The sequence below is a fragment of the Crocodylus siamensis genome, chromosome 7, assembly GCF_052110815.1.
Source record: "Crocodylus siamensis isolate JL-2025a chromosome 7, ASM5211081v1, whole genome shotgun sequence".
Taxonomy (NCBI): domain Eukaryota; kingdom Metazoa; phylum Chordata; order Crocodylia; family Crocodylidae; genus Crocodylus; species Crocodylus siamensis.
The window spans coordinates 23,383,930-23,407,869 of NC_143401.1; the positions used below are offsets into that span (position 1 = coordinate 23,383,930).

The following is a 23,940-nucleotide window of genomic DNA, read 5'->3' on the forward strand; positions in this document are numbered from 1 at the left end:
AAATCACTCTCTATCAGACTGTGCACATTTTCTGGTGTGAAACCAGCATCTGGTTCATCAAATCACCTGATGCCATGCTCTTGCTTCACGAGAGAAAAATATAGCCTTGGCACAATCTTCACATGCAAATGGGTATGAAATGCTTGTTGCTTCCATTGTTCCTCCTACCTGTATTGAGGATAGTAATGCACCTCACAGACGGTAATGGATAGGGAACTGGCTCCAGGGCTGGGGTCAGGGTTCTGCAATAGTGACAGCATGGTCTGGAGCCACAATTCACTGCCCACATGCCCCAGGCAGGGGCAGGGGCCTGCAGGCAGCAGATTGTGACTTTACCTTGGCTTTGGTCCACACTGTCACCACTGCCCTGCCAGCGCTGCTTGAACTGGTCTCCATGGAAACTCTGGCCCTGAGCCGTCATGGCCCTGCCCTTCCTGGGGTCTCCATGGATACTGGCTGCAGTAAGGTGGGCAGGGGCTGCTGTGAAATGGAGTCTTCTGTGGGCCAAATTCAGCACCAATTCAGCAATGCAACACTTCAGTCTTCTCTGCCAGCTTGTGTATTGCATTGGCTGATTCATACATCAACACTTGACTCAGTCCCTTATTAGAAACGTTTCTGGTAGAATATGCACATCCTGCAGTGAACTGCTGGAGTAAATAATCTGCTTGATGTCTTAGTGTGTCCTTCACTTAACGTTGTTGGTAGGGTTTCCTTTTCACCTTCTTACCCTGTGTGACTTTCTTAACAGTCTCTCAATATATCCTTTGTGTATAAAAGAATTTCAGCAAAAACTGCTAATTGAGGCTTTAGGACTGTTGCAGTGTCGGATCAACACAGCATGACAACCCGTCAGGAATACTGCCATAACAAGTGTTGAATTCAACACCTGTCCTGCACTGAATGAGTGCCTCATTTATTCGCACAATTTCAGCAGATGTACTTTGGCTAATCGTTGACTGCACACCTACTTTGAGACGTATGATAAATCTTGTAGATTCAGAGTCATACCTCCTGTGCTTTGCTGCACTCAGTAATGCTATCTGCTCCACTGTAACAGAGGGTATCTAATAACGAACAAAACTGGAAATGTGGCAGCCATTTTGGAATCCAATATGGCTACCACAATGGAAATATTATATTGATCTCCTCTGTTCATACAATGTTGGTTTTGTCATTGGAATTAATTTCCTAACCCTGGTGGGGGCTTAATTATTGAGAAAAATGTAAATTTATGGCAGCCACCTTGGATTTCATTATGACTGCTACACACACTACTTTCCAGATTGGTAACATGACTTTTCTGACACTGGTAGATAACTCTACCTGAAACACACTGTTGCCACTTGTGGCAATGAGTTGCTTATGGGGTAATAACTTTACCCTTGTTTTACCATACTAATAATAGATGCCATACTGTTGAAGTCTATAGCTGTGAGTAAAAAAATGTTTATTTAATTAATCACAGCAATTGTCATATAATGGGAGTGATTGGATTTTGTCTGATGCAGAGGGGCCCAAAATACTGTGCTTGCAAGATTCTCCAGGTGCCTTTCTTGTGTGACATGTTCAGTGTCACAGGATGCCACACTAAAAATAAATGTACCACTGCTGGTTGTTTAGCCAAGTACAATGCTGTATGTTCAGATGACAAAATCCTGCATATGGCTCTCTCTGGAATATTAGTGCAGTATTTAAAGAAATCTATGGACAAGCCCTATTAAATGCTGCTGCATTTGTGTTGTTGCAAGTCCATCCTGGGCCTAATAGATAAAGCATATCAGTTTCTGTAGCCAGTGGCACACAGGAACATCATATGGCTAGCATCACATCCAGGTGTCTTTGCTCCCCAGCCTGAATGAGCAGTTGGTAACTATTTACAAGTAGTTATTGAAATTAGCCTAAAGAGTCATGAGCTCATGCTTCTGAGTCCATTGCAAGTTCCTTAACCATTGTGTCACCGTGCCCCAATTTTCAAAGCCTTGCAACTGAAACCTAGGTGACAAAGGCTATATCTGCCATTTCCCAGACCCCCCGGAAGCCCTGACCTTCTAACCAAATATTACACAGAGAACAGTTTCCAACTAATTTGCTGCCAACAAGCTCCTAAAATCTTGGAGGAATTCTGGCATAACAAGGAAAGTTACATGCTCAGTCCTGGCTGAAGGGAGGCTCCCCACTCCCCAAGAAACTCACCCGTGCAGAGGATTTCACTCTGGAAAGTGAGCAGGAGTTGCTGAGGGCAAGGGGCTTGTGTGGAAGCTCAGGTTAAACTTAGCATAGGATACCAAATCCAAGGTGGCACTTTGATTTACAGAATGACCTTCCTTACACTGCAGAGAGCTCAAGCACAAAGTTTCAGAAACTGACCTTGACTTGGGCTAAAGCCAAACCCACTGTGAAAGAGTGTAATACTGCTGACTCTACTGCAGCTGTACCTATTTTCACCGGCAGCAGTCTGACTGAGGAGGGAGTGATGGGTGCAGCAGGCCTTGGTGCAGCTTTTGGTAGGGAGAGAGCTAAATTAACTGCTGCCTCAGCTTACATCTGCCAACAGTAGCATAACAGATTGCACAGCCGTGTATCCTGTTGATGCACAAAATGTGGAACTGCCCTGCAACACCTCTATTTACTAGATTCAACATTGCATAGAGGAAATGAAGCTATGTGTAATAAGGAACAACAGCACTGAGAAAATAAACAAACAAACAAACAAACAAACAAGAGACCTCATGCTCACAAAGTTCAATACTGCTGTGCTGGCGATAGCCCTGGAAGAGAGTGTGCAGTCACCTTTCTACAGAGGAAATGGCTGAATGTGCTCATCTCTCCAGTGCCAAAAATCACATTATTCAGATAGGAGAACTTCCTGGGACAAGAGAAGGGTAAGGCTGGATCAACCAGCATCCTGAAGGGGAGGAATGGGCTACCTTGAGTGTTGATGTGTGGGAAGTCATATATTCTGCTCCATGCTGGTGTGAGTTGTAGATGTATGGCTGGAGAGATCAAGAGAGTTTATGCAAAGAAAAAGAGGCATTTTCTTCTTTAATTTTATGCTGTTAGAAGTACCACACAAGAAAGAACATACAGAAGGTTGGAAACGCTACCTCATAAATGCTGCTCCACCTGAACCTAGAGGGGAGCCTAGTGAGACAGAGCTTTCTTGTGCTGGAGGCCTTCACCTGGGCCCTGGACTTGACTTGCTAGGATTGCATATTTCAGATAATGGAAGTCTGGAGGGAGGTGCCACTCAGCATGACCTTCCTTTAGTGATTGAAACCCTCAGGAAACAGATAAGTGAGATAGAGGAGGTGGCTCAGCTGTGAGCCATCCAAGATAAGAAGGACTTCATCAGCAGGATACATACAGAAATTCAGGATGAAGAAAGCCAGTTGGCTTGAGGTGGGGATAGTGATACCTCAGAGGGAAGAAGAACCAGCTGTTTTGCATGGAGGAGACTTGCTGCTGGCTACTTACTGCAGCAGACTGTAATTTTCAAGTTTAACAGTTAGCAGTCATAATTGCCAGGTAAATTACCATCTGGGACAGAGAAAAGAGTAGACCCTAGGCAGTTGGGGTGAGGAGGAATCACATTTCTCCAAAGATAGGAAGGCTGTGGCTACCACCCCAGGTGGAGGAGAGAAGCAAGTAGTCAGATTCTCTTCTGTGAGGTCAGAGACAGAAACATCCATCTGCTGACCTGCCCTAGCATCATCCCAGGAGAAACAAGAATCTGAGGCATGAAGTGAAGGCTATCCTAATCCTGAGAGGTGTTTGTCTGTCTGTAACTAAATTCAAAAGCCTGTCTAACTTTATCCCAGTAAAAGAGATTACCTCAAGAAATCCTTGCCTCTCACTAAAATCCAATACATTTGGCCCTCTGATCACTACAGCATTCTAGATACCAGTGACACAACCTGATTACAAAGGACTGTGAGGCTCTAAGAGAGTAGGTAGAAGAATTGGGGTTCGGGTAATGTTTCCTTCAAGTTTTCCACATGAAGCATAAAGGGCCAGGTTGGGACACATGCACCCTGGAGATGAATGCATGGATAGGGCATAGTTTCAATTCCCTTGACCATGCAATGCCATTCTGCAAAGAAGGACCATTGGGAAGACATGGGATCCATTTGATGAGAAGGAAGAAGCATGATATGGTACCAAATAACTAAGCTGATGAGGAAGGCATTAAACTAGGTTTGAAGTAGGATGATGGAATAAAACAAAACCTTGCAGCTAAATCAAACAAGTGACCTGATCAAAGATGGGGAGGGGTGGAAAATGAGAAATGACAAGATCACAAAGAAAGAAGGAAAAGTGATGGGGGCAGAAACTTCCAAACCCTCAGAATATTCATATACTAATGCCAGAAGGATGGGGAATAAACCTAACAATTAAAAAACTGTGACAAAGTTGGCATTACAAGGACTTGGGACAAATCACAGGACATGAATACTGATATAAATGGGTATAATTTCTTCAGGAAGGACTGACAGGAAAAAGAGAAGGAGGTATTGCATTGTTTATAAAGAATGTGTATACTTGCCCCAAATTCAAGAAAGGGGTAAGGCACAGACTTGCTGAATGTCTCTGAGAAAAAGAACAAGGTGTTGCCATCTCAATCAGTTGCTATAGACCACCTGCATAGAACAAGGAAGCATATGAATATTGTTTTGAGCAAAAGTAACATCCAAAAGGCAAGATGTTATGGCAGTAGGAGCATTTATATTACCCAGAAATCAGAACAGCCAGTGTTAATCAAGTTCTAGGGATCTGTTGGCTGAGTCAAATTCTTGTTTTAAAGGAAGGAAATTACTAAAAGAACAGCTATTTGAAATTTAATTCTGACTAGTGGAAAGGAGTAGTTGGAAGGTGGCCTGGGTGAAACTGATCATGAAAAGATGAGTGCTCACTATTCTAAGAAAAGCAGGTAATGAAAGTGGCGAATAAAGATACTGGACTTCAAATACGCAGACTTCAACAGAGCTCAGGAACTGGTAGATATGCTCTTTTGGGAAAATAATCTAAAAGGATGAAGGAATGCAGAAGGGCTGGCAGTTACTGAAAGCAACTATAGGCAAGGCAAATTATCCCCACGAAAAGAAAGATAAGAATCATTATGCCTGTGTCAGGAGCCTTTCCATGAACTGAAAAACAACAAAGAATAGTATAATGGAAACAAGGGCATTAACTATGGAACAGCACAAACAAGTGGGGATAATATCAGAAAGGCTGTGGTGCAAAAAGAGGTCTCCCTCCCTCCACCCACTGAATTTAGCAGCAGGGAAAAAACAGGACGAATGATGATGCTCACCCTGAGTTCTGGAGTTGCATGAAAACAGGGCCTCTGGCCAGACCCTGTGCTGATTAGCTGGTGAGCTCAGATTTCACTACACACGCTGGGCTCTGGCTGGAGCTGTACATGGGTGGACACTGTTGCATCCCCTGGATCCTCCCCCAAATACAAGTATCTTATTTAAATGGGGACAGAGAGCAAATAATAGAGATTGCAAAGAAGACCAAAGTATTTAATGCTTTCTGTGTTTCGATCTTCACAAGAAATGTTATTTGTGACCAGATATTTAATGAAACTAATTTTAGGAAAGGGATAGGAGTGCAGGCCAAAATGGTAAGCTTACTATATGACCAGCTTACCGAAGATTTAGATAAGATGAAGTGTATTCAAGACAGTAGGGCCTGATGGAGTTTGTCCTAGTGAAGCGGTTTTCAAACCTCAAGTCCCATGATGGATCATCAAGGGTTCCACAGACACTAGGAATAATGGTACAGTGGGCCCAGAGACGTTGTGCTCCCATTGCTGAGATAGTTCACCAGGTGAACTATGTCAGCTCACAGGATAGGCGAAGTGGTTTCAAAACAGAAGTGATAAAAAAGGGTTCAGTGATTTTAGGAAGTTTGGAGACCACTGGCCTAGTGCATTTCAAAAGCCAGTTGAAGCAATCACTGAAAAATTGTCTCTTACCTTAGAAAACTTGCAAAGGATGGGGTGGTCCTAGAGAATTGGATAAGGGACTGAACCAAAATACTCCCCTCTGAACTGAGCACCCTAACCATTATGCTATAGAGAGGTAGTTAGCCATGTTAGTCTGAAGTTAGGGAGAAGCTAAGGCAATGTGGCAAATTATAAACTAATTCAGAGGAAAGAACTTTCATAGGCTACAGCCTACTTTGTCAGATGCTATGAATGGATTTGAAGAGAGCAGAGATACTAAATAGAAAGGAACAACAAAGGATAAAAAAAGAGGATGAATAGAGGGGCACAGCTGAGAGAGACAAAGATGAGTTGAAGAGATAAACAAAGCAGTTAATGTACTAAGGCTAGGAACAGATGTTGTGCTTGCCCAGGAAAAAACATTTTTTTCCTGGAACAATGTGTGGTCATTCAGATGTCCATGTCTGGTAGCCCAAAGGCCAAAAATCCATATGGGATAAAAAGGACTAACAGTTCTTGGATATCATAAGGTGCGTCTGAACTCCTGCTGTGGAACAACATTCTAGATTTCAAAGATTTCATAGACATTAGGGCTGGAAGGGACCTCACGGGATCGTTGGGTCCAGCCCCTGCCCAAAAGGCAGGAAAGTCATCTGGGGTCAGATCACCCCAGCAAGATAATCGTCCAAACGCATCTTGAACATGTTCAGAGTAGGTGCTAGCACCACTTCTGGGGAGAGTCTATTCCAGACTGGAGAATCAGACGGTAAACAAGTTTTTCCTTATGTCCAGTCTAAAACAATCTTCCAGCAGTTTGTGACTGTTAGACCTTATCTTCATCTGTTCACCAGGGCGCCCCAAGAGTTCTCCCAGATCCTGGTGCACACCCCTTATGTACTTATAGGCTGCCACCAAGTCCCATACCTCTCAACCTCTCCTCATAAGGCGGATTTTGCCATTTGCGGGGATCATGGGAACGTATCCCTCATGAATAGCGAAGGTCGCCTATATACAGATCTAAGGAGTGACAAGGAGGGCTGATGCAATCACTCCTCTTACTCCAGGTCACTCCTCCCAATCTAGAAGTGTTACTCCTTGCTTTTGGGGTTGTGCCTCAGACACACGTCTTGCATCCCTGCTCCACCTTCAGCCAGACACTGAGAAAATGGCCTTCTGATCAGAAACTAAGTCAATGGCCTGTCACAAAATCTGGCCACCTTCAAATACAGAATCACAAAGTTGCAAAACTCCATGAATCAGTCCAAGTTTCAGTCAGTAAAATGACTAAGCTAAACTTTAAATTCTGGTAATAGAGACCAAATAATTCTGACCTTTATTTCTTTATATCACATGCAACAAATGTACACATCCACACAGTTTTAATATCCGTTTAAAAAATATTAACAAAACTAGCTCAGAAGGGACAAAATCGTTCACATGCTCACATGTCAGAAAGTGAAATGACTTCACTCTTAGATACCTCTTGTTTTATAGCATGCATGGAGATTAAATTGTTAGTTAAAAGATATTAAACTTGCTAAATTTATTTTACTCTGCTTAAGTGAAAAGTGAAGCATCTGAAACATGCAACAGGCAAAGAGATTTACTGGGCAGGCACAGCAGCCTTAGGAAGCAGAATTGCTGGAGGAGCTGCTTTCTGACTCCTTTCTGCAGACATATGCTCCAGGCGCTCAGTGTAGAACCCATTGAAGTCCAACCTGAGGGAAAGCAAACAGTAGTCAGTTTTCCTATTAATGGCTCAAGATGTGTGAAAACAGAAGGGGAACTGTTAACAAGCTCCACAAATCAAAAGTTCCCAGAATTCCAGAGGAATCAAGATATGTAAGCTGGAGAAGCTTGTGATTAAACCAGTTACCATTCTTTATGGTTCACAACAGCCATATCCGTGAAAGTCTTAACAGAAGTAAATTATAGTTCTGGGAGGCATATTGACTAGAATTTCTGAAAAATCAGTTTGCCAATTTTTTTTTTAAATAAAAATTATGAAGGATAAAAGGCACACATGAGGGAGCTTCTAAGGAGCACAGTATTGGCAGTCCAACAAGAAACTGTTCCAACATGAAGGAATCACAGGAAGAATGACGACAGACCAGTGTGGCTGGATGATGAGCTTACAGAATGCCTCAAAAAGGCAAAAGGAAAGCATTCCAGTACTTTTCGTTGCATTTCAGGCAATGCAGACACTTTCCTAGCTACCATGATCTCACCTGTAGATTATATTCAGCATACTGTGTTCACAGTCATTGGTGCTGTAAACACTCAGCTTATCCAGAAGGTCTAAGAGATGCGTTGAGAAATTGCTGTCAAATTTGCTGATAGTTGCCTCGAAGCCAGATGTCAAATGGAGGGTATCTGCATGTTCTGCTAAGAGCTATCAAATGGAAGCCAAACAAAATTAGAAAGCCTCCTCAGTTTTACCTAGTATACAAAATACTTTGGATCAGCAACTATTCCCTTCCTTTTTTCAACCTACTGTTTCTAATGGAAAAAACACTGCCATAACATTTCAAAACTCTTCCGCCCCGAAATACATTTTCTCATGTATTATCATATAACAGGATAAGCAATTATGACTTGCTATAGGCTCCCTGAAGATGTGCAAGATACCCACTCATTCAACATATTTCTGAACATGGAGCAGACATGAGGCCCAAGGGGTAACTGCAATAATTTTGCTTGGCTGTCTTTGGACACAACCCCAGAACGTCAGTCAGACCTGCTGAACTCATGTTCTTTTGCCTCCAGAGAATGCCTGACAACACCTCCCTTCTCAATAATAAAGTGCATTAAAACAAAGAGCATTTATCAACTCCAAGTGATAGCCTTTTGGGAACTAATCTCTGTGTTATCTGAGCACAGGCACTACCATCAGATACATCCTGTTGGTGTCTTGTCATCAAGTACTAGGGGTCAACATACAACAAACATAAGCCAGGAGTATCCTGCTACTGTGGTCTAAGTTATTGGAATACTTAGATCATGGGTTCCCAACTTGGGTGCCTCAGCATTGCCACCTCTACTGCAACCAGTTGAAACTACCATGTGCACCTCATGAAGAACTTGACCAGAAGGACTGATAAACCTAAAAGCAGATGCTCCTGCCTGCTTCACCACAGCCGTTCCCAGTCCAACCCTGCATGCTCCTCCAAGAAAGAGGTGCAGGGGGTAGTTTCATCTGCCCGTGTTCCTGTTTTCAGGAGGAGTGTGCAGGGTCAGACCAGGAAAGGCTACAGCAAGAATAGGTATATCTGCCACAGCCCTTCTCACGTTGGTTCTGGATATGGCACATGGTGCAATTCCACCTGGCTATGGTGACAAGAGGAACCTGGTTGAGAACCACCAAGATAAGCTAAGACAGCACAACAGTGGTTCTCAACCAGGACACTATCAAATTAAAACACACACACAAAACACTTCTGGAGGGGTGCCCTGAATCTAAAAATGCAGTGAACCACTGGTTTAGATTATATTGCTCTGGAGTGCCACCTAGTGCCTCTTTGCAAGAGTGGTGTTTCAGTCTGGCAGAAGACTAAAAGGCTGTTAGTTAGATGGCTTATGTGAGGAGTTATTTGGCAGAGGAAATATGGATAAAGCATAAGTGTCCCAGCTCTAAAATAGATGGGCTGGGAAGAAGCTCAGAGTCCACAGTCAAGATGCTACATTGCAAATGGGAAAGAACCCAAGACCTGAGCCACACTGAACACCCACACACATGCCCGTAGTGCAGCAAGACAGTTCAGCTCAGAACCACCATATTTATGTGCATACCACATGTCCCCATTTTTTTTCTTGCTAAAACAGAGAAAAAGGGGGTGTTGGAGGGTTGAGAAACAGGCAGTTCTACTTACCACTGTGCAGGGACTGCAGGCTCCAGCCATGCAGAGCAGAAGCAGAGTCCTCTCATCAGCATCACTCCCCAACCCCTGTGGGAGACACTTGTACTACAACAGCTACAGAGTTAATCCTGTAACAGATGCAGCCTAGCTGTACACACTGACATGGTAAGAGCCTTAATTCAGCAGCACCTATAAGAGGGTTAAACAAATAGCTGTTGACCTCGCAGCAGGGATTGAGGAATGAAACTGAGGAGAGGAATCCCACTCCTGCTCCATGTGGTCCCAAGCTTCCAGCTCCTAAAGAAAACAGTTTCCTTGTTTAAGACATAAACCTCAATTTTCCAACACAATTGCTCCATGGAGGTACTGAACGGCGATTCTGCTGACTTTAATGACTAAATAAGTGTCTAGTTGTTTGTTTTTTTCTTAAATTTGGACTGACTGACAGATCAAGACAGATTAAGACAGAGCTGGATTCTGTTCAACTACTTTTAGGGTCCTCAAGACAAAGGAGACACTTCATTGCTGCTGAAAGCTTAAAGGTGTCAATCTGCCTGATTTGACTCTCTCACAGGTTTGACTGATAGGCTGAGTCTGCCATACTGACAGTTAGAAATGATATTACTTCACTTGAAAACTGAGCACTTTTGATTTGGATTTATTGAGGAATAAGACTTTGGGACCCTCTATCAGTGTGAAATTGCATTCTGCTTGATGTTTTACATATTTACCAAAGCTTTTGAGTTCATGGTTAAAGGAGCCCATTTTGTTAGTTTTGGGAGCACATAGTCTCCCTCATCTCCAAACACCCCCCCCCCGCACACACACACATTCCCCAAGAAGAACAGCAAGCAATCTTTTTTTTTTGTCCTATGGCTCTCTCAATATAATGGACAAGTTGGAAAAAAAACCCAAAAAACCACTGAATCCACAAGCATGGTCCAGAAGGCAGACAGAAAAAATTAAGAATATATGTAGTCCTGTTCTGAAAAGTTGGCATCTTACTTTATTAGTCAGCTTCTTCTTTGCAGACTCCTCAGCACGCTCCTGGTCTGTTGGTGGGCCCAGCATTGTGCCATGCTCCAAAGTGTGCCGCTCCATCTCATTATCCAGTTTCATGCTCTGGGTGAACCTCTGGGGAAAAACAGAATTGGAAAGACAGGAAAACATCAATAAAGTTAACACCACATCTCTACACTCACCAAGTAGCATGAAATTAGCTTCCCATTCAGGCAAGCCATAGAGGCCAATGATTCAAACAAGCCTCTCAACAGGCAAGAGGAACATGGATACTGATCCATATTTAAGCATCAGAGAAAGCTGGTATCGCATATTGCTAATACAGACTAGCATTTTCCAAGGAACTCCAGTTTTAACAGGTCAGGATTGAACGTTAGTAGTAAAGTTGCATAGGGGACCTAAGACTGGAAGTTTAAGAATAGCTGCTGGTCAGAACTGAAGTGCACTGGTAGAACTTTGGGGGAAGAGGGCAACTGAATGGCAAAGGGTACACATTTTACAACTGATACAAGGGCAAAGATGCCTGAAAAGCCTGCATAATGCACAACCCAACACATGCTATATGCCTATCTGTACTAAACTCCATCTATATTTTTGAGAAGACGTTGAAGGGAGAGAGAGTCAACCCCTTCCTAAAACTTTATGATTTAATCATCTCTGTGCCAAATCAGCTATGGCACCGAACAGTAACAAGAGGCAGTCAAGCTGCTCACAGAAACAGGAAAAATCAATATGAAACACAGGGCTGAGTAAAGGTGCTTTTAATTTGATGACGCTTTCAACCACTACAAATAAAATGAAATGAGACTTCCAATTTCATAGACATTAGGGCTGGAAGGGACCTCAGAAGATCAAGTCCAGCCCCCTCCCCAGGGGCAGGAAGTCAGCTGGAGTCAAAGGATCCCAGCAAGATAAATGTCCAAATGTCTCTTAAAAGGAGCCCACAGTAGGTGCTTGCAGCATCTCTGGAAGCAGTCTGTTCCAGGTCTTGGAGGCTCGGACAGTAAAGAAGTTCTTCCTTATGTCCAGCCTGAAACAGTCTTGGAGAAATATTTGATAGTTTGACCTTGTCATCCCTTGGGGCACTCTGGTGAACAGGTGTTCCCCTAGATCCTGATGTACACCCCTTATGTACATATAGGCAGCCACTAAGTCCCCCCTGAGCCTGCACTTTTCCAGGCTGAAGAGTCCCACCACTCTCAGCCTCTCAACATAAAGGCCTGTTCTCCTGGCATCTGATCATGTGCGTGGCTCTCCTCTGCACACTCTCAAGCTTCTCCACATCCATTTTAAATTGTGGAGCCTAGTATTGGATGCAGTATTCCAGCTGCAGCCTCACCAAGGCCGAGTACAGTGGAGGATGACATCCTGGGATCTGCTTAAGCAGAATCTATGGATGCAAGCCAGAGTTTTGCTCGCTTTACCAGCTGCGACATGGCATTGGTGGCTCATATTCATCTTGTGGTGAATCATGACCCCCAAAGTTCCTTTTGACCATGGTGCTAGCAAGAGTACCACTGCCGAGCCTGTAAGTGTGCTGCAGAGTTTTTTTTCCAACGTGGAGTACCTTGCATTTTTCGGCATTGAATGCCATCAGGTTTATGTCCACCCATTTTCTGAGCCTGTCTAGGTTGGCCTGGACCACCCTCCTGTCCTCAGGTGTTGACGCTTAACCCCAAAGTTTGGTGGCATTGGCAAACTTGGCCAGTCCACTTTTGATACCGATGTCCACATCATTAATAAAGATGTTAAAAAGTATAGGCCCAAGGATGGAGCCTTGGGGTACCCCACTGGTCATGGCGCACCACGATGATTTACTTCTGTTGACTACCACTCTCTGGGTCCGATTTCAGAGCCAATTCCATAGCCAGACTGAGATATAGCTGAGGCCGCAGTTGGCCAATTTTTCCATGAGGAGATCATAGGACACCAGATCGAAGGCTTTTTTAAAAATCAAGATATATGATGTCAATCTCTTCTCCCTTTTCCCAGTGATATGTCACCTAGTCATAGAAGGAGATGAGATTGGCCAGGCAAAAAACCCATGCTGGCTATCCCAGTTTGTCAAGAACTGTCTCTTTGATAATTTTTCCCAAGAACTTCCCCAGGATGGAGGTCAGGCTGATGGGCCTGTAGTTTCCCAGATCTACTTTCCTCCCTTTCTTGAAGCTAGGCACCACATTGGCCTTCTTCCAATCTTTGGGTACTTCACCTGAGCGCCAGGAGTTCTCGAAGATCTGTGCCAGTGGCCAAGCTATGATGCTCCTTAAATACCCTGGGGTGTAAGCTGTCTGGGCCAGGTGACTTGAAGGTGTCCAGCCTCTCAAGGTGTTCCTTCACATGGTCTACACTGATGAAGGGTAACAATTCTCCCTCACCCTGGCCATTTCTTGGGGCTGGTGAAAAACCAATGCAAAATACCCATTAAGCAGGTTGGCTTTTTCCTGGGCGTCAGTTGTCACATATGGTTTAGCAGGGGTCCAATGTTACCCTTGTTTTTCCTTGGGCTCCCCAAATATCTAAAAAAGGACTTTTTATTATTTTTGATATGTGTAGCCAGTTGAAGTTCAGTCACAGCCTTGGCTTTCCTGGTTTGCTCCCTACAGATCTGGACCAGTGCAGAATACTCCTCCTTTGAGGCGGATTCAGTCTTCCATCCTTTATAGGTTTTTCTTTTTAGACACAGGAGGTCCACAAGTTCCCTGCAGAGCCAAGGGGACTCTTGTGCGCCCTTTTGCTGCCCTTCCTCCGAGATGGGATAGACATTGCTTTTGCTTCCAGGATCGCTCCCTTGAGGAGCAACCACTCTTCCTGAACTCCCCTCCTCTTCAGGTCGTGGCCCCTAGGGCCTCGCCAACAAGCCTCCTGAGCTTGTCAAAGTCAGCTTTTCTGAAGTCGAGGACTTCTGCATTGCTGACTGACTAGCCAACTTTACAGTGAATGGTGAAGGTGATCAGCGCGTGGTCACTGTCTCCCAGCTTCCCTTTGATCATTAGGTTGCTGATTAAATCATCCCCTGTTGCCAGTACCATGTCAAGCAGCACTTTGTCTCTCATTAGTCTATAGACTTCTTGAGTCAGACAGAGCTCATCCAAGCACGAGGCAGCTTTACGACCATTCGGATTTGGCCGAGTGCTCTTCCCACGACATGTCTGGGTAGTTGAAATCTCCCATAACAACCATGCACTGGGAACATGCAGCCTCAACCAGTTCTTTGGCAAATTCCTGGTCAAGCTCTTGATCCTGGTTAGGAGGACCCTCCTCAGCTCCCCTGCAGCTGGGCTACATCCCTCCCACCACAGGCCCCTGCTTACCTCTGGGTAGGCCGGAGCTCGTCAGGGGTCCTGGGGATCCCTGGGCTCATGGGGGTGCAATAGGCTTCTGCCCGTGCGTCTCTTGCTGGAGCCGGAGACTGAAGTGCTCCCCACCCCCTTCCCTGTCTCATGCGCCCAGTGGCTCTGGTCACGTGGCTCTCTGGGGAGCCAGGGTGATAAACTCTGGTGATAAACCCCCAGGTGATAAACTCTGCACCTGGAGGTGATGTGGATACAGCTGCAAGAACCATCTTAAAATTGATCATTAAACAATCCTCAGTGCCCACAAGCTGGAGGAACAGCAACTATTCCCTATAACTTCAAAATAAAGGATGTAAGTGAGGAAGATGTTTGAAATCTCAACTCTTCAGTTAGAGTGCCTCTTCCTGTTCAAAGAGGCAAAGCATTTCAGCAGGCAAAAAGAGGAATGGGTCAAAAGATATGTACTCTAAGAAAGGAGCGGCACACTAAACAACTGTCAGCAGCCAGGTGAATGCAGGGAGGCTGCTTACTTGCATACAGTTTGTGAACATGACACAGACGGACATCAGCTTGGAGAAGATCTTCAGCAGCTCAGGATTTGTTAGCATGCAGTCCTTTAGGCAGTTATCCAGGAAGCTTGTATGATGGCTCAAGACATCATCAATATTGGATGCCTGTTACAGAGAAACACAACAACAGTAAGCTACATACCAACAAGTTCCTTCTCACCCACTTGTAGAGATTTAAAATATCACTGGTAAGTCAGTCAAATTAATGGACAAAAGAAATTAAAATTGCACCAAGACATTAAGAAGCTTACAGTGCTTTACATATAATGCACGTCATCTTAAGCACACACTGATGTGGGATGAACAAAGTCTGAGAACCCAAAACTAGCCATGGGAGGAGTAAGAGCATTATAGTAAATACACTCAGGGCATCTGCTGCCCATTGTCAGCTATAACAGGGGACCAACAGCACCACCTTTCCTACAGAATAGGGGTAGACCCATTTTTCTGAGAAGATGGAAAGGTCAGTTCTGATATTTCTTTCAGAAAAAGGGGGCCTTTTCTTTAAGCAGTCTCATGAGAATGAGCTTTAAAAAATGAAAGACTGGCATAAAGCACTGCATCACAGTGAGAGGACTGTCCTTTGCTCACATGTCTAAAAGTTAGAGATACAAATTCATAGCAAAACTGATCTTGCAGTCCAAGTATACCACAGAACTGGGGCAAAGAATCAGAGCTATCCTGCTACCCAGGAGTGAAATCCCGGCCTGACTGAAGTCTAGAGGAGATTTGCCTCTGAAGTTGCAGAAGTCTAAATTCTCATTACCAGTTATTTTAAAGAAGAAGAGGTGTCAAACATCTGGCCCATGGGCAGAATGTGGCCTGCAGAGCCTCTCTATCCAGACCAAGGGTTGCCAGCCAGCCACTGGAAGTTGGGGAACATGGGCTCTCCAGAATGCAGGACTCTTTGGCCACGCTGGCCATGGTTGTAGACAGGTCAATAAGGCTCATTGCTGCAGCCAATCCTAGACCCAAACCCCTAAACCCACCCCCAATCCTGGATTCCTGCTGCTAGACCCCTTGCCACCTCCTGATCTGCTGCTGCTATTGCTGGACTCCTTGCTGATGTGGTCACAGCAAAGCACTGAGCTGGATCCAGCCTGCAAAGTCTCACAGTCTGGATGTGGCTCAGGACTTCATGTGAGCTTGACATGCCTGGACTGCAGAAGTGCATCAAAAGACTCTGGTAGGGAATTAAAGGCTGGGATGATTCTATTTCATAAGTGATCATAGAATCATAGAAAAGTAGAGCTAGAAGGGACCTCCACAGGTCATCTAGTCCAACACCCCTTGCCTGAGGCAGGATTATCCCCATCCAAACCATCCTGTACAAATCCATTGTCCAACTGTCTGGCAAAACTAGAGAATCAACCCTAATAGAACCCAAAACATAACACCCTAACCTGTCACAGGTAAAATGGCAATCGACATCCTACTGCTGTAAAAATTGTTACTAGACGCTCAAGAGATTTTAGGAAGAGGGCCATGCCCCCCCCCACAGGGGAAGGTGAAAATCCCCAGAGTCAGTAACACCCTGACCATGGGGTAAAATTTCTTCCTGACCCCAAATATGGCAATCAGTTTGACCCTGAGTGGAAGAGCAAGACCCTCTAGTCAGGAACTGCTGTCCTGAAGTCTCAGCAGGAGCACTGGCACACTTGATTCAAAATCCCCAGCCTTGGCTACAGCCTACACCCAATGCCTAAGGAAGTCTTAAAAAAAAAACAAAAAACAAAAAACAAAAAAAAACCCCAAAAAAACCCCCTGACATATCCCTCCCAGCCCCACATAACCAGCAAAGCCCAGAAGCATAGGAAACACCCGTAGTGGACCACAGGCATAGCTATGCCCAGATAATCCCTAACCAGTGGCTGTCCAATCTCTTCTTGAGTATCTCAAGTAATGACAAAATCCACAACTTCCCTAAAAAGTCTATTCCACTGCCTCATTGTTTTAACAGTGAAAAAAGTTTTTTTCCTGATACCCAATTTAAATAAGTAACAGTAATATATCACAGTCTCTCTGACCCAAGAGTTTGGTCCTATGGACTCTCAGAAAGAGTGGAGCAAAGAGGCTTAGGGGTTCTGGAGAGATCATTAGTTGTTGCCCCTATCAGAAAGCAAGGCAAGTGACAGACTCAGGGGTTCATGAGTACATCCTTGTATCCCAACACTCTAGAACTCTTTCCATCATGCAGAAGTTTCCTCCATTTTTCCTTCCCCATTGTTCTCTTGGCATGTTGAATCCAGCCACTACTTACACACTACCTAATGATGCAGAAGTCATCAGTGTTCCAATGTGGTAAAAGCAATATCGCTTAAGGTGTATCTACATGAAACAATGCTGTTTACGTACATCTGAGGTTGAATTAACATGTTCAGCACCGATAATGAAAGTAGGGTAGCTCACTGGAGGAGCAACTTTTTAAAATTAATCTTACCTCTTCCCCTGACAAAAAATAAAGAAGTGTGGCAAGCTTTTGTAGAACAGTTAACATTTAATATTCACTTGCAGTAACTGAAATCACTTTTTTCCCCTCAAACTAAAAGGTGAAATATGTTAGTTCAGTCACTTGGAACTCCTGCTCTAAGCCAAATCTGGAAACTCACCGACTTCAGGTTTTTCTCAAGGATATGCCACGTCGGCTCCATCACTTCAAACATCATGTAATATTGGATATTCTGTACAAAATTCAACATCCGTTGTCGCAGTGTGAAAGCACCAGCAAACCTGAAAGAAAAGTAAAAAGCAAGCCAGCTGAGAAGTGGCAACAGTCAGTTGGATGCCTAGAAACCTAATCTTTAGGACTATCAATACAGTACTGTGTTAGCACCAAATTAACATTAAAGAAAACTTAACCGAGAAATCAATTGAACTAATTAGAAGGCCTTTTATGAGATATCAAAATGCTGCTTCAAACTGCAGCATGTTCTCAAGCCTGTCAGAAACATAAAATGATTTGGTTAGACCAAAGGAGCATTTAAAGCATGTAATCAGGAACAACAACCGACTTTCCAGCTGTTCTGCTGGAGGGACAAGGCCATACCATTTAGCTGAATGCAATGAGTATTGCTTAGCAGTCTTATTGCTGATCCAAACATTGCACAGCTGTCTTTCCACGTGCTTACAATAAAACATATGTCTGAAAAGCATCTGGTACCGTGTTAAAGCTTTCCTGGAAAGAAAAAAAGAAAGGAAAAAAGTACAGAACAAACTACCTTCTAACTAGTAAACAAAAACTACACTGTGGTGAGTGTCAAATGACATCCAACACAAAACTGCTAAAGCAAGAAAAAGAAAGACAAAGGCATCTACTATGTCGGGGTGGGCAAAATACAGCCCACAGGCCAGCCTAGGTCTGCCCTCCTAGTGCTCCACATGGGGCCAAGCCTCGCCCCCTCCCACCAGGGCGCCCACGCTCCCATTGGCCTAGGCTCCAGCCAGCTTCTGGTGAACTGTTCCCAGTGTAACGGCAGCCAGTCAGATGCTCCTCGTTTCCCTCTCCCCCAGCAGAAGCCGCCAGGCTAAAGCTTCCTGCCTGCCTGCCCAGCTGCCTGAAGTGGCGCAGCAATAGCAGGAGTGGGAGTAGGAGTGGCTGCTGGAGGTGAGGGAATACAGCAGCACCCAGTAGGCCACAGCTGTACTGTGAACAGTCCCACTCGAAGCTGTGCACTGGCCATATCATCCCCTTGCCTGCAGCTGCAGTGGGGCTATTCTGGAAGCTGTACACTGGCCAGGGACTTGACTGGCAGGGCTGTCCTGCTCCCCTTGCCTCCAGCTGCAGCTATACAGCTCCAAGTTTGGGGGACAGCATGGGGGGAGGGAAGGCTTTAGCTGGACAGCTTGAGCTCTGGCTCTAGCTCTCAGCTGCCTTCCACCAGCTCTGCCCATTCAGCATGATAAGCAGCCACTTGCAGGTGAGTGGAGCAGGTGGAAGGCAGCCTAGAGCCAGAGCTCCAGCTGAAGCTTCCACCTTGCTGCTCAGAACAGCCAGGCAGGGCAGGAGCAGGAGCAGCAGCCGCAGCTGGAGACAAGTAGAGCAGAACAGCCCTGCCAGCCCGGGCCCCAGCCAGTGTGCAACTTCTGGTAGAGCTGTTCTTGGTGCAGCTGCAGCCAGCCAAGTGCTGCTGTGCTCCCCTTGCCTTCAGTTACAATGTGAGCCCAGCAGGCTGCAGCCGTGCTGGCAACAGGCCCACCAGAAGCTGCACACTGGGGCTAGGGCTGGGGCTGGCAGGTATGGGCAGGAGCACAGCGCGGGTTGCCCTGGGTGGGGCTTGACCCAACGTGGAGCGCTGCAAGGGCAGCTGTCGACCAGGCAAGCTGTGCTGCACATGCTCCCTGCCTCCCAGACAGCCTCCACATGCAAACACATCCCCTCCACACACCACCATACAGCCCTGCCACCTCCCCCCGGCACAGGGCAGGGCATGCAAAGAGCAGATAACACGTATCCTGTTGCAAACACTGAGCCTCACCTACCAAAGCCCCATAGGGAGTTTGGAAAGTTGCTGTACATGGGGGTGGGGGGGGTGGGCAGGTGACTCAGCCAGTCACAGCTCATCAAAACTCCTCATGCAGTCCTCAGGCCCAAACAACTGCCCACCCCTGTACTAATGTCATACCAAAGATGCACATCTCACCACTAAAACAACTGATATATGCGACGAACAGAAAACACACTGCAACTGGAACTGTACTAGCTGGGAAACTGCTTTTCTGCACCCTTTTCTCCAATTCCACCCCACTATGAATGGCCTCATGCTTTTCAAACAGTTTGGAAAAATCATATTCACTCCTAGGTGGAGACCATACTAAACATCCTAGAAAACACAAAGACTACAGTAACTATCCTAAAAATTAGTATTTATGCCTGAACAGTTTGCCAAGATTGAAAAAGGAAGAACTGTGACCATACATGGTTTTGACATTTCTTTGCCTGCAGTTAATGCACTGAAGATGTGTGGTAGTTATTTATACTTCCAGGTACTGAATATTGTGCACCAGCTACCAGGTATGGCTCTTTCTGTATGGCTTTAAATTTTTGTATCTCTGCTCTGTAGAGTTTATCAGAGAAGTGGGGCAAACTCATGGAATATCTGCTTTTCTAAAGTAGATATTCTCATTCAACAAGCTTTAGTTCAAGCATCCCCACCACCATTTTTAAGCACAGGGATGCTGATACATGAGACACAAGAGGTTGCTGGAGTGTGAAAACTGCTATACTCCAGCAGGCTTGATTAATCAAGTCTGCTCCAATGCACTGTACGCTGGAGTAGCCTTCATGCTTGTGTATAGGCACCCCTAGTGTCCAACGCTATATACCCTGGGAGCATGGATCTAGTCTCCTTTCTAAAAGTAAGTTGAGGGATAACCGATAGTTAAAGAAGTCAAGCTTAGGAGAATAAAATGTTTTATACAAACTTATTTCTAAAGAGGCAAGAGTCAGAGTAAAGGGAAAAAAAAAATAACAGTCATTTAACAATGGATCACTGTTAAGTGGGTAACCTCATCTAATTCCGTGATACTGAAAGAGCAGCAATCCCATCTGTTTACCCTGTCACGTGCAGGATTGCTAACATTTGCTGATGAAGACCTGGAATAGACTGCTGTGAATAAGTGCAATTTTTAAAACTTGACAGAATGAAACAAGCAATTTCCACCAGGATACTAGAACACTGTTCTCCAAACTGTTCTCCTACAATTTTATACTAGGAAAAGAATGTTTTTCTTATTTGAAAAAGGTGGTTTCATTTGCTCAGACTTTCAAGCAAGAAGTGGCATTCATGTAGAGACCTGATCTAAGAGTATTTCAGCTTGAAAGGCAAATGCTTCTGGCTGTTTTAAGTAAGTATCAACTAGATGACTGATAGACTGAAAATGCTTAGACAAGCTTAAAGCAAAGGAAGATGTTAGTAATGCTCCAGCTAGGTTAGAGAAAATATTTTTGTGGGTGATAAGTTTTATTAGACCAACTGTATAGTTGGGATAGATTTAGATGAGTTTTCAGATATTACAGTACCCTTCAAGTCTCAGAGAGCAGCAGACAACAGAACAGAGCAGAGAGAACACAAACTTGTGTAAAACTCCATATGGGAATAAAAACAGGATACAAGAGAAATTATCAGGTAGTCAAAAGACAAGAGAGACCAAATAAAAACTTGATGAAGATCATACAGGACGGTCATTATCACTTGCAAAGTTCAGAGATTAGCCAGCATCAGGTAAATTACAACAGATCAAAATCAGTGCCCATAGTTCTTAGTGTCCAATAGGCTAATGAATTTTTGTTCACAGGACTGTCTTGAAGGCATTTTATAAATTTCCTTTGAGAACAAGAACAGTGAGGTCATACAGGGAGTGATTTTTCTGTGAAAAATGTTCTCTAACCTGTGCTCTGGTGTTTGTCTTTTATCTTTTTTAGTGATCATTCATTCTGGTGTACAGTTTTTCTGGTTTCACCCACATAGTTTCAATAAGGGCATTTTATGCACTGGATGAAGTATAGCACATTCTGGGCCAACATGTATAATTCATTTGGAGTTTTACCTGCTACTTAGCTCGGCCATTCTGCTTCTCTCCTAGAGACTCAAAGAAAAGTACTGTGATACCACAAAAAACTTTTCTAAGTCTCCTTAAACCATGCAGTTTGTCCAATAAACAATGACAAACACAAAAATTCTTGTCTCACATCATTTCCTGGACTATCATGGGTATAACCATCACTTCAACACTATTGGCTAGCTATGTTATACATTTTTATACAACTCAGAACAGAAGCTTGAAATTCTAAGTGTGCATCGGATATTATGGTAATTTAACTTCCAACTGGGCAACAGTCCACACTGAAGTTTAGTATGAGCATTTAAGGAGCAGAACAAATACACCTAGATGATCTCAGTGCTGCCCTCCTCCCACCCCTGCATATCTGTAACTAGTATTCAAGGCATTCAGATGTTCTGTTGGTCTCTACCACTGTAAATTCTTTGCAAAAGTTGCTAAGCCTTTTCTTTCAAGTATTAATACTTTACCTGTTTATAATGAGGGATAGAGGCCATTTGACAATATAATCAAAAGAGAAAGCTTCCAGACCACTAAGAGTGAGCTCTGTAGGATCTGCATTGATAATAGACTTTTCTTGTTTAGTTTCAATAGCCAGAACTCGCAAGAGCTGTGTAATGAGGTCATGGGGCATAAGGTCAATCTGTAAAGGAAAAAAGAACAGGAAAATGATACTGTAGACAGTGCACTTTCTAGCACTGATTAGCTGCAGACATATATAGCAGTACAGCTGGCCTAAGCATACCATACCCAAATTAATATGGATTTGAAGACCTTATGGAAATAAATGCCCAAAATGACAATGAATATCTAGTACAGTATCTAGTATACAGATGCTAATCCTCATCATCAGTTCTAGTGACTTTGTCTGCATGAGCAGATGGAAAAGGGTCACTTTCATGTTCTGTAGAGAGATTAACTATTGGCCTCTTCAAAAGGGCTTTAAAAAAAGGCGCTAAAGATCTCTCTCTCTTGTTGAATCCATTACTACCAAATATCTAAACATGAAAAAAAGCATGTTCGAGAGGCGCTCAAGGCATTCACGCCAACATTTTTTAACAAAATGGTAAGTGAATGGTAGTTCCATGATGTCCAACCATTTTTTTTCCCATCATGCCACTGATTCGGCTTGTGTAGTATTCCATCTTTTCCCCAACCCTATGTTTATCTGGTTTATTTGCATTATGAGCTTTTCAGGGCAAGGACCATCTGCTACTCTGTTTCTACTGTTGCTTGCACAGCAGGGCCCCACTTCTGGTGAACCTTTGGGTAATAAACTTGATTATCATCAAGAAAGACAGGTACTACTGAAATTCAGAAACCAACTCTTAGTCAGTGGCAATGTGTAGGGGGTGCACGTGCACCTCCTGAGAGCACTGGTGCACCCCCTGACAGTCAGCGCTCCCCACTTAGGTGATAGCCAGGGGAGCATGTGGAAGCACTGGCTGAGGAGTGGGGGTGCCTGGAGAAGTACCGCTGGCACTTCTGGATCTCCTGCTCACGCTTTCGGGTTGGTGCAATCGGCTGCTCAGGGATGCCCTGCCCTCCCCTCTCAGTCAGTGAGATCAGCCATGACCCCCCCCCTCGCCCCGCATGTGCTGACTGGCCCCTGACTCAGGAGACACCAGTCACTCATGGTCTTAGTTAAAACATTCTGTCGTACTACTTTCAACTGTGGGCTTAAAAGAGTTATGAATCATCCAGAAATACCCATTTTGTAGGACTGCTATGTTTATACAGCAACCAGCTCAATGGCTTGCTGAGGATGGCTATACCCAAGTTCCTAGATGACTGGAGCTCCCAGATGGATACCATTTTCATGCCTCTTCCATCATTATTGTATAGCTTTAATCTCAGTAGAAAAGAGTTTATCTTGGAAAATGTTTTGGGGCTGTCATCTCTGTGTTCTTGAATTCTTTGTTTTGCTCTTGAAGATATATGCAGTTTTCTAAAATTTGAGCTAGCTCAGTTGCAGATTATTTTCTGCTTATATTGACTCTCACCTTTAAAATGAACTTGTTTGCCTTTCCTAGTACTCCCCTCTCCCTTGCATGTTTTTTGTATTCAAATCACTATTTGATAAGCTGATTTGTGCATGTCTTTTCACAGCATCTGATGAAGTGAGCCAAGCTCTCAAATCTCATGATATATATATATATATATATTTAATTAGTCTAAAAGGTGCAAAGTTACCCTGCTTCTCACCTTTAAATCATCTTTAAAAGGGTCCGTGTTGGCAGTGCTCATTCTCAGTGCTAATTCAAGCAAAGCTTCTAATCTAGTAGGTATAATATCATCTACAGGCTTTTTAAGTTCTTCTTCAGTGAGATCCATGAAATGGACAAAGAAATCTCCCTGGTCCATTAGGAAGTAGTGTTTTATAGACCTGCTCAACAACATGGAAATAAAGAAGAATACATGTTTATTAAATAGGTTAAGCTAATTTCTGTAATACTAAATCTAGGAAAAAAGGATGGGGGTGGGGGAGAAGAAAAGTAAGAGCAATCAACTCCCAGTAAACATGCAGGCTTCATTCACTGTGCTCTTCTACATGACATGCAACCAGAATCATTAGCTTACTTAGACATCATTCAGTCGCAATAAACACTGTTCTGAGGCAAAGAGTTGTGTTTTCTCCCTATTATCATATTCAAGATCCGTTTGCATGCTGCGACTTATTTAAAAAA

General features: G+C 44.1%; 1 protein-coding gene across 4 annotated transcripts in view; it reads right to left on the reverse strand.

Moving 5' to 3' along the window:
• Positions 1 to 7,235: 7,235 nt before the first annotated feature.
• The window catches only part of TUBGCP2 (tubulin gamma complex component 2), a 49,825-nt gene continuing 33,120 nt past the window's right edge, over positions 7,236 to 23,940 (reverse strand). For 3 of the 4 annotated variants that reach the window (XM_090057797.1, XM_090057796.1, XM_090057798.1), the window contains 8 exons: positions 23,459 to 23,639; positions 21,724 to 21,896; positions 17,742 to 17,870; positions 17,305 to 17,425; positions 14,657 to 14,800; positions 10,816 to 10,944; positions 8,182 to 8,345; positions 7,236 to 7,671 (listed from right to left, as the gene is read on the reverse strand). In XM_090057797.1, the coding sequence (XP_089913923.1) occupies positions 7,557 to 7,671; positions 8,182 to 8,345; positions 10,816 to 10,944; positions 14,657 to 14,800; positions 17,305 to 17,425; positions 17,742 to 17,870; positions 21,724 to 21,896; positions 23,459 to 23,639 (1,156 nt within the window). In that variant the 3' untranslated portion in view covers positions 7,236 to 7,556. The remainder of the gene's footprint in view (positions 7,672 to 8,181; positions 8,346 to 10,815; positions 10,945 to 14,656; positions 14,801 to 17,304; positions 17,426 to 17,741; positions 17,871 to 21,723; positions 21,897 to 23,458; positions 23,640 to 23,940) is intronic. The other variant, XM_090057799.1, reaches the window with a different exon arrangement.